The sequence below is a fragment of the Diadema antillarum genome, unplaced genomic scaffold (genome assembly GCF_040938485.1).
Source record: "Diadema antillarum isolate AM-2024a unplaced genomic scaffold, OU_Dant_1.0 seq00000547_RagTag, whole genome shotgun sequence".
In the NCBI taxonomy this organism is placed as follows: domain Eukaryota; kingdom Metazoa; phylum Echinodermata; class Echinoidea; order Diadematoida; family Diadematidae; genus Diadema; species Diadema antillarum.
This window is the reverse complement of record NW_027271493.1, coordinates 1,124,291-1,135,973: the sequence shown is the minus strand read 5'-3', so window position 1 is coordinate 1,135,973 and position 11,683 is coordinate 1,124,291. Positions and strand designations below refer to the sequence as shown.

General features: G+C 37.9%; 1 protein-coding gene across 1 annotated transcript; it reads left to right on the top strand.

Moving 5' to 3' along the window:
• The first annotated feature begins 496 nt into the window (after positions 1-496).
• On the top strand, positions 497-11,145 carry LOC139734814 (uncharacterized). The gene is made up of 7 exons (XM_071645598.1): positions 497-602; positions 3,978-4,238; positions 7,214-7,492; positions 7,962-8,237; positions 9,004-9,276; positions 9,632-9,895; positions 10,933-11,145. Exons 2-7 carry the CDS (start codon positions 4,079-4,081, stop codon positions 11,094-11,096), a joined length of 1,416 nt encoding a protein of 471 aa, XP_071501699.1. The 5' UTR covers positions 497-602; positions 3,978-4,078; the 3' UTR covers positions 11,097-11,145.
• Positions 11,146-11,683: the final 538 nt, after the last annotated feature.

Below are 11,683 nucleotides of genomic sequence, written 5' to 3'. Positions count from 1 at the left end.
ATTTCAAGAAATAATTAATGTGATTCTGGCGTTTTCGCATGTTTAAGAGATATCAATTACTTCCCATGAACTATACAAGATCACTGATTATAATAAGTGATGTAATTGTACTTGCAATACAAGTAGTAATGTAAAATAGATAATGATACCATTAAGTTCGTCACTAGAATTAATTGTGCTGAAAATGTACATCGGGAAGCAATGCTTTCCCATATCAATAGATAATCAAAATTGTAATGCATTTTTCATCATTTGCATGTCAACCCAAATTGTTTTTCCCTATTAGTCATCACTTTTTGTTTGCTAATGTTCCCAAAACACTTTACCAGGATAATACATAGGAGTCGATAAAGCATGCAACGATAGTGACAATGAACTCGCGTGAGATGGTTTTGAGTACAGTGTCGAAGGAGAGAGTGTTTTACCGGACCGTATATATTATTGTTGTGATTGCTATTACTGCTCGGATCGCTGCTATCACTACAAGACATATTACAACATCGAAAGTGCGTTGACCTTCACTCCTTCCGCCTCTCATCATGGGAAGACGCTACAGTGCATCATTTCCGGTTCTCAACAATCAGCCACGCTGAACGTTAGACGTAAGTCTTTAATGTTATTGTACAGCTGCATGTTGCTATAGTGGTGTGATGATGATAATGATGATGATGATGATGATGATGATGGTGACGATGACGGTGATGATGATGATGATGATGATTATAATGATGATGCTGTGTGTGCAAGTGTGTCTTCTGGTATGCATAGCTTTGACATACAGAGAATAGAAAATATGCCATAAACTAAAGAAGAATGTTCGTCCACTATAACTCTCCCAATACATGTGAATGATTGAAAACGAACGCAGTTTGTGTCATATCTTGCAAACGGGGACATATCAAACGTGCTGTTATGGAGGTTAGGAAAAGATGGTGGCAACTCAACAACGTGTCACACATAAAATTATCCTCTGTGACACCTAACAGGTCACCACCATACAAGAATTTCTTGAGAGTAACAGCAACTGAACTTTATTCGTCGCCTCGGGCGCCATAGTCAGTCCGCAGAGTCTCGAAACTTCCTCCGCCCCTCTTGGGCTGAACACGTTAAACTAATTTACATAAAATACATATTCATAACAATATTGTCACTTTGAGCGCGGAAGGATACTCACTGACGTTGACATCATTCTTCCTTGCAACATTACACAACGTAAGTAAGCGGAGAATGCTGAGAATCCTTGCCTCATATATCGAGATACCAGGAAATCAAACAGACATTTAATGATATGAGATCACTGCGAAAGAATGTAAAAGAAACAAAGAGTGTTTAGTCTGTCATTATTCATTTTCTTTTTTTTTCCGGTACTGGCTGGACATATTGATTGGACACGTGATTGAACATAATATATTGTATTCCATCTCTTCTCGGAGAAAGAGATATCCCAAATTGTATGTTTTTTTTTTTATTTTCAAAGGCATCATTGTGCCATTCATCGATGATGGACGTTTGGCACTGTTCCAATTATCTATTGATCAAAAAAAAATACAAGACACCTCACTTAAACGCTTTTGAATTTGAATAATTTTAATCAGTTATTGTTTCACCTTTATAATTCATTAATTTCCTCAGTTATAGTTTGTATATTTTGTGTGTATTGAGTAGATTGTTGTATAACCCATGCCCATATCATAAATTATACTTGTGTGTATATACTATGAAGAGTTGTATTGCAAAATGGGCTTAGCGCCATTTCATTTTACATTTCAAAGTATGGAAAGTCCATCATCAGATAGCTTTAATCACAAATATCTCAACAAAAATGGAGTGAGCTCGTTTTGAAATAAAACTCCATATGCACATGCATATCTACTTGATTATTTTCAACATTTTAAACATTTCAACATTATTCAAGGATAGTTTTCTCACTTAATTGTGTTTATAAAGCTATTTCGATGTAATCATGTAGAATGATTACAATTTTTTGTTAATTCATGCTATGTTTTGTACACTGACACTCTTTGCTGAAAATGAAAATAAACCAAAAGTAATGAATTGACTTATACATATCATAGCCCAGGCTGTGTCTCACATTTTGCAGAGGGTCGTCGCTGCTTTTTCCGAACCCAAACTGAATGTGTATCATGCATTCTCATGAAAAGATGTATGAATTTTATATCAATTGTGAAATATGGTAAAATAAGTTTCTTTAATACTGCATTCTATAGGGTAGACATCGACAGAATATGAAAGAGCCATACGTTTGAATCAATTTGCAAACTTTGCCATCAAATATCGGACAAAGAAAGAAAGAAAGAAAGAAAGACATAATGGAATGCAAAGGACTTACTACAGCTTGGCAGAGGGGAAATTATGTTTACATGAAAGGTCACATTGCGAGGTCATTTTATTTTTCTGTTTTAACATCCGGTAATCTTTGTTTAGTGCCTAATGTTTTATTCGTCCTTGAATGTTTCATCTCTTGAACAAGAAGAAAACCATGATGACGTTGGTGTGAAACTTCAACATCATTATAGATCACATCTTTCTTATGCGTGGGACTGCCGTAATCGTTTTCTTTTGTATCGTTTTTGAACGCCGATATCATACGGCCTCTGCCTATATATTATCTAGTGTCCATGAAACCAATACAATCTATAGAATACACACACAAAATAAGAAAACAAATCTTATTCATAGAGAGATACATTTACTTATTTTTAATCAAAGGCCAACGTATTGATTTAAGCGACGTCATTTTCACACAAGTCATACGAACCGTTTGTCTGAGACTACTGAGCCATTCGTCTGTTACATTTCGTATGATGAAAACACCGTATGTATATTCATCCAAGAGTAATTTTGACACCAACATTTGACACAAATTCAGGTTAGTTTGTAGGAACAGCGTTGCACCTCTTCCAGATATCATTAAGTGGATTGTTACCACATTTATCAAGACAAGTTCGGCGTGTGAAGCTTCTCGATTCGAAGGTTGTCGGAGAGTTTTCGAAATCTTGACATATTATGTGACCCTGCACCACAAAACAAACAAAAAGTCGCCAGACATGAATTTTTAGTTAAGACCATATTCTGAAAGTGCAGACTTAAAGCTTCAAAATGATGTATAAATCAAATCAAATGGACTCTCCTAACATATCTAAATATTGGAAAGAAAGCACAAACTCAGGAAAAGTGTGAACCGAGAAAAGAGGCTCTGAGGTACAGTGTCTATTCAAGCGCTTAATCTTCAGCAAACCGTGCTGGCTCTGCGATGAATGGGACAAAAACAGGAAGTAAACCACCAGAGTAACAACAATGAAGGGATTATCAGATTAAATTGAAATTAGGCATGCCTCATTAACACATTCTGTCCATAATTAATGCCATCTTTCAAAGCAGTAGCACTATCTTTTCAAAAGTTATTAGAGTTGAAAGTGAAGAGTGTGTACAAGGTTTTTCAGAAATGAAATAGGGACTCTAAAGACACAACTAATCACACTATTCTACCAAAAATGTTCGGGATAAACTGCTAAAAAACACACTTTTCCGCCCGTTTTATGACCCCAAATTTTAGCATAATGTAAAAGAAGACCTGTTCTTTCAGAAAATATGAAAAAGTTAAGATCGGCAAGGTTGACCCATCTCACTTATTTTCAAATCTCACGCAAAATCAGTGTGTGCGACTTTTTACTCGTTTTGTGGTGCACGGTCACATATGTCTTTGCGTACACAGTGTGAACATAAGTCTGCGTTATTCAAGAAGAGTGACCTTGGTAGTTAGTAACCGTGTCTTAGCAGGATGATTCAAATAATTTTCCCTCCATTAAAGAGTCTTTGCTGTGGACCTGGACTGCCTGAAATAAAGTGAATATCACCATTATTTTTTGATGCTTCGGTATTTTATCTGTCCCTTGTAGTTGTGTAGTCACAAATCAATTGGCATTATGGCAGTTTTTAATTCAACTGTTTCGCAGATGGCCCTGTCGATAACGTGATAACTATCAAGACACGGGATCAGGGATCTTCCTTGAATATTGAATGTCACGTGAGCACACAGAACCAGCCACATCCAGCCATGAATTCATACGTCATCAAAGCTGATGGCGTCACACTCTCCCAGTCATCTTCTCCTACTACCGACCTTTCTCCACGGCCTCGTTGGTGCATCGAACTGTCATGTGAAGGAAGGAACGCCGTGGGACAGACATCGAGTACATCAATCTATTGCCCAAGAGGTATGGGATATACAAATGGAAATGCAGCAGTTACTTATAGACTTTCTACTGCTTGACTACTGTAACAATCAAAGTGACAGGTTATGAAACAATCTATAGCGCATTGCCATAAATAAAACATACATATTAAAAACGGGGTCATCCCACAAGACCGACATTAAGAATTGGTCCATGAGTCATAGGGGAGACCCAGGAGACTTGAGCCACAAGGAGAGTTGATCCACCCCCTAAATCTCACACTTGCACTTTAGATAAAAAGTTAAAACTCCCTCTGCTGGTAGTGTATAATATAACTTTCTTTCCAGTTAAGTCGGCAAGATCCATGGTAACTCATGGGAGATTTTGTGAAAGGAAAACCAAATATCGCGCTGAAAAGTGGATTTGAGAGTTAGAGGTAAGACCCTTCTTATTATTCATATACTAGCAGTTACTTTGGTCGCAATATGGGCAACGCATAGCCTCTGCATTGTTGATTATTTCTGATGTCTTTGGTTAAATATGATGCAACTGCTCTAGTGGTAGTTAAGTCACATGCAAAAATGGCCGACCTTTGGAGAGTTGAGCCACTCATCATGAGGAGACAAGATCCATGGCTCAACTCTCCTTTTACCATTATCTTATTTATACAAATGTTTACTTTTCTTTCAGACAATGCCACAAATATACAAAAGGACATCAGACCGTGGGAGTGATCCAGGATTGCTCCAGCGAGGAGCAAAAGCAGTCGAAGAGTTGAACAGTGTTCGAGCTGCCGCTCGAGCATTTGGTGTAAATCGAATGACACTCAAGAGATACATGGATAAACAGAAAAATGACCGTTTTTGTATAGGGTTCTTTATACATTGTAGAACCCTATACAAAAAGGGTCTATAAAGAATCTTAAATACGGGACAAGAAGAGGTTCTAATCAGCACATTTTTCTAAGAGTGAAGGGCACCATCATTTGTTGTGTCATTATTGTTAAAGTTGTGTTGGTTCACACTGCAATCATGGTATTCTGCATTTCGTTGAATCTAACAAATCATTTGTTGAGGTCATTTTGTTATTTTGTATTGTTTTGCCAGGTAGATGGAAGAGTCACTGGTTGGCATTATGTTGTTCATGGGACTGCATTTTTTGAGCAGATATTGTTAACAATATGATATCATCGTCTGAAATTTGAAAGGATGTGACTGGAAAAGATGTGACTGTATTCAGGCAATTCTGGAAAGTTTTGTGGCCCCTTGTTGTCTTTAGACGTTGAATGAAACCCCATGGAAATTGAAATTCACAACAAAGAGGATGATACATAAATATCAATAGCATAGCCTGAAGCTGATGTGAGCTAAATGAAACAAAATGTTATGTTATGTTAATTTCCACGCACTACAATTTTTATCTCCTGTTCAAGGTTGCATATCTGTTTGAGCGAGCTCTGAAAAGCATTGTAAGATCTAAGTAAGGGTTATATCAGTTGTGTTTTAATGTTGTTTTAAAGTTTTAATTAAGCTGCCAATGGTTTTTCGCTTACTCAATTATTGTCTTCATGAGTAATGATTTCTCAAAGAAGTGACACGACATATGCTCCGCCGACAATTATTGCTCTGACATTAATATCTCTCCGAAGAGAGAGTGAGCCTCGTGGGTATGATTGAGTTTTTGGGTCAGAGCAGGGTAAGGATTTGGATTAGGGTTAGGGTTAGGGTAGGGGTAAGGGTTTGTGTAAGCTTCAACATTAGCAATTCGTGCCGGAGCATTTGTCGCCGGAGCATTTGTCGCCGGAGCATATGTCATGGAAGTGTTTTAAAGTTATTGATTGTCGGCCCCAGGTAGCCAACTCTAAGTCAGAACATTTCGATGACATCATCAATTTGTCTACAACTTGGAAAGCCTATCTTGAAGTTCTTTCTATCTGAAAAAAAAATCATAGTTCTCTGTTAGAGTCATTGTATTTCAATTTACAAAATAGTGATATTCGATAAGAACAGCACATTAAATGTATTTATGCGGGCCCATCCTCACGAGATATACAACTTTCCCACTCCCTAGTACAGTGTGGCACAACTCTCCCATGGGTGGCTCAACTCTCATTGCGGGTATGCTCAACTCTCCTCGTCCTACAGGAGACTTGTGCCATTTGACATCTTTTTTTGAACGGGCTCTTATTCTGAAATGCAATCACCTTCCGTATAATTAACAAAACTGGATTGTGACATATGATCTTAACTTCCAACCATAAGAAAGTCTTCAGCCCAAAATACAATTTGGGGGAAATATGACAAATTATGTAAAAAGTGGCTCAACTCTCCTGGGTCTCCCCTACAGCCCATGAGTTCGACACTACACATCATATTTGATAAAACCCTTGAGACCGACGCTACACACAAAAGGCTAATGAGACCGACACTACGCTTAAAAAAGGCTTAAGAGACCAACACTTATACGCAAACAAAGCCCACGAGATCGAACTCCGCGAAAGAGGCTCACAAATAGGCTCGCGAGACCCACACTACGAAAAGAAAGCCCAAGAGACCGAACATATGAACTCTCGATCTTTTGTGGAAATGTCAGTCTCGAGAGCCTTTTTTTTTGCGTCGTGTCGGTCGTATGATCGTTTTGTCCAGTGTCGAACTCATGAGCTGTATACCTCGTGGGCCTATTTCACTTGATATCAAACTCGTAGACTTTATTCACATTAATAGTGTCGAACTCGTGGGCTTTGTTTACTTCAATAGTGTCGAACTCGTGGGCTTTGTTTACTTCAATAATGTCTAACCCGTGGGATGTATAACTTATGGGCTGTATGACTCGTGGGTGTCGGTCTCGTGACTTGCACCCATTAAAACACTATAGAAGAAATGAAATATGGCATCGTTCAGTAGGACTCTTTGTCAGCAAGTGTCAAAATGCTTTTCAGCTGTGCTGAATTATTCTTAGTTGAAACTGTGTGTAATGTCGAAAAATCGGGTTCCGATATTTTTTATTTCCTCGTACAGCACCTCCGCCAAATGATGCTCTACAGGTTGAGTTCCAAGAGTCGGGAAATTTCAGGGAGGTCGGTGGTCACGTTGATTTGACTATATCCTGTGATATAGCCTCTCATACTCGACCATTCCCGCCTATTGACAGCTACGTCATCAAGAGAGATAGTCAAACACTGTCGACCTCCAACTCGTTCACCCTATCTCCTCGACCTGACAGTTGCACGAATATCACGTGTATTGGTGAAAATGACATCGGGTCGGCAACATCTGTTAGAACCTACTGTCCCAAAAGTAAGACCTTTTCGTTTCATCGTATATCATATCCAATACTTGGCAACCTATTCATGGTGCCTTATGTGTTTAGAGATATATTTGAAGATTGTTAATGTATGTAGGCCTACATGAACTGTCGTCTATGTGCAGTGATATTATAGCACCGGCTATCAAAAGGCACCCACGTACCAAGCAAAGTGAGATTTATGCATGGAGATATGTCAATGCATTTAAATAGGAATATGATACAACTATGAATAAAAAAGAAAGGATAAACCTATACGTGTTGCAACATTACAGTTTTGAATGTTTATCATGGTTGTTCAAATCTCCTCACTTGACGAAATATCTATCATTTCAAATTCTACTTTCCATTCAAAACCTTAATGCCCCTCATCATGAACATGATGTTACCACAAACCTCTCTCCTCATTTACTTTACCGTGTAAACCTTTCAGCAACACATAACTGTGATTTTCGTTGACAGATCCACCACGTGATCATATCATTGACATCGAGTTCGACGAAGGTTTGGATGACAATGGTCAAAGTATTGTCACCATTTCTTGCAACGTGGACGACATCGACCAACCCTACCCTGCTCTCGAAAGGTACGAGATCAAAGTTGGAAGTGAGACAGTGTCAAACTCGAGCTCGTCATCGTTCACGGTATCACCAAGCCCTGAAGGCTGCACGGACGTCACGTGTATTGGAATGAATGAACTTGGATCGACATTTACCGTGAATGAATTTTGTCCAACAGGTAACTTTTATTGCTTAAGTCTTTTGTTATTGACTTGTGTACTAAGCCTCGGGTGTTAGAAATGACGAGATTAAATTCAAGCAGAAATAAACAAAATTAACATCAAGGGTATCAATGAACCACATGTATAGCTATCAACATCATTGTGTATTGTATTCAGTGAGAATAATTTCATATTGATAATCGTCATTAAAGATGATATAGAGTAACTGTTTGAGTCCGATTACGAGAGTGAAACTATGATTTCAAGTACTATGGTATACATCAATATGTAGCACATGATGCTTGGGGAGCAAAATAAATCATATCTGACCAGTAAAGTGTCCATTTAGCTAGCACCTTCAGCATCGATGGTCGCAAAATAACGGTTAGTTTTATACCAACACCTATGTATGATAGTCTCCTATTAGTAAAAAAAAACATTGTTTGATTTACAACAGGATATTTTTGACCAAAACGAAACCAACAGAGTATTAAGACACTTACAAGTATGTGTTTCCCTATATTGCAGCTATTCTTGGGAATAAGATGTGTTTATTGTCCCTTTTATCCCCTTATAAGAAATACATACATGGCATAGAAATATACTTCAGTATATATATATTATCTATACGCATTTAACAATTAAACCTAAGAAAGTTTTCTTGAGGAATGCGAGATGTTCTCGAATGTAATTCGCATGATCATAACGTTAAGTCACGACTAATGAATATAAATGATATTACATAATTTTTTGGTTTGAATTTCTTCATGATATCAAATCGAGATCCTCCCGGGGAAGACATCATAACTCTGCAGATTGAAAAGCAGGAAGTCGCGAGCGAGGTTAACCTTATGATCACGTGTCACATCGAACCACGTGACCAACCCACACCTCCAGTCGACTCATACGAGATCTCCGTTGACGGCGAGACGATTTCATCGTCAAGTGTCCCGTCTGCGATTGTGGAATCTCGTCCTAACAGGTGTATGAACATCATGTGTGAAGGAAGGAACAGACGTGGCTCAACGCGTTCAACGGATTTGTACTGTTTTAGAGGTAGATCCAGAAATTCTATTTCTAAGATGGTTGTTTCTCTGCTTGATTGGTTGTTTCCAAAAAGAATTAGTGTAAGAATGTAGGCTACTATATCATTCTACTGTCGATATAGATAATTTCGATCTCAAATAATGACACAGGATGCTCGTCTAAGCACGTTACACCCGTACGTGATATTCTACAAACATTTTAAGGTATTAAATACCTGTGAAGTATAGTGTACCTAAATTCCTGAAAAAATAGATTTCGTACCTGCGTTTTGTCTTGTCTTTTAATTGTTTGATAAGTGTTTTGTTATCGTCTCACCTTCGCATTACGTGTTTACCTTCATCCTTATACGTATATTGAATAATAGATGACATAATCGATGTTCAGTTCAATGAGCGCGTGGGAGAGAACAACGGGAAAATCTACACAGTGGTCTGTCATATCGACGAGGAGTACCAGCCGACACCAGGTATCCATACCTTCCTCATCACAGCCGATAACGTCACTCTCTCATCCTCCCGCTCGCCGTCGACTGCCTTCACTCCTCGGGCCGATGGAGGCACAGAAGTCTCCTGTACGGGACAGAATGATTTTGGCTCCACCACTGCTACCAAGACCTTCTGCCCGTCAGGTAAGCTGTAGTATAATCCGGAAAGCATATTCAAACAGGAATCATTTAAATCAAAGCTGTCTACAATATTTACCAATATGTTTTATATTTTGATTCACAAGTACATATTATCTTGATATGTTCTTTATAATCCTGCAGTGGAAATGCAATAGTAATAGTGATCACCGCGTGAGTATCATCCTATCAGCATCAAAGTAAAAGAGATATTTTGGTAATATCTGAATATTCCGAGATTCATCAAGATCGTTTTTGTTTTTGACTTTGCTTTCGAGAAAATATACACACCATACGAAGTGCATAGCTGGTAAAGCAATGTAAAGGAAAACAAACACATGCATTAATCTAAAAAAATAGACTTTCCCCACTACTTTAAATATTTTTACGACAAACACACACACACGTTCACACATACACACCCACACTAATAAACAGGCATGCGCGTGAATAAAGCATTTTTCAATGAAGAGATATTGAATAATTGGCAGTTCTAAAAAAATATTCACAGATTAGAAATATTTTCCATGCGTATTATGTTCTGTTTTTGCGCAAACGTGGCCTTCAAGGACGTTCTTGATCGATGGACACTTAATCTCTGACGAATTGGAAATAAGGGAAAAATCATACGATATCATATCAAATGAAGTTACAATTTTCAAGAAAATTAAAGTAGGGACGAAGGATGTGATAAAAACGACATTTCAATTGCACTCAACTTTCAAAACGGTTCGATTCTGTCAGCCCCGTACTCGTCTCCATTATAAACATTCTTTTCATGAGGTTTTATCATTTTGAGTATGCCATGAAACGGTAGAATATTGAATGACAGTGTATACATAAAAGGTCTCCTTCACCCAGATATTCTTACTCTACCTTTACTATTATTATCCACACGGTAATCAAGTTAATGAACCCGCACGTTTTGCCGGCGATTGAGAAACTTTTACATTTATCAACCTAGCATATTCCGAAACCTTATTTAATACTGTCTTCTTGACTAGTGAGCATTTGTCTCATTGTCTTTGATAAACTCTTAAAAGCTGTGGAAATAATAGCAGAATTTCAGCGTCAAGGAGCTCTGCAACGATCGTCGACAACTTACGCTCTTCTTGTGGTCGTGTTCTTCCTTTCCGTAATCGTCTGCGTCGCTTACGTCAACAGAAGAAGAACATTCTTCCTCCCGGACGAGGTATTTAAAAGATGATCAGACTACAATGCCACAAGAAAGCACCAACACCCTTCAACTTGCACTTCACCAGAGTAAAAAATCGTGTTTAAAGTGTTGATCACCAACTTGTTTTCAAAGCGTAAATATTATGTAAATGTAATATAACATATATTATATAAATATACGCGTCTCGACACCTTAGCTTGAATGAAAACATAACAGTTTGGTCGTTAAGGTTAAAATAATTCAATTTCATATGTGTAATATCTTTCTCTTTTTTTTTTTGAATGTGTGCCATTGTGTAAATGCGGTCCAGTACCAAATCTTAAGTGCAACATGAAGGAAATAATCTTTTTTTTTCAGTGAAGGTGGCTTACATCGTAATCCATATAACGAGGGGTCTTACGCCAGTATAGCGAGCATTGTAAATAGCTATAAACAGTGTAGTGTATTGACTTACTTTGATATTTCACAATAGCTTGCACCTATAGATTTTACGGCAATGATTTTGATAGACAAAATAATGTACATTCCCGCCTGAAATTGATTGGTCTTCAAATTCGTCTTTTCAGGTGCAGAGTCTCGACCAGTAAACGGATGCATCATCGACTTATGGAATACTC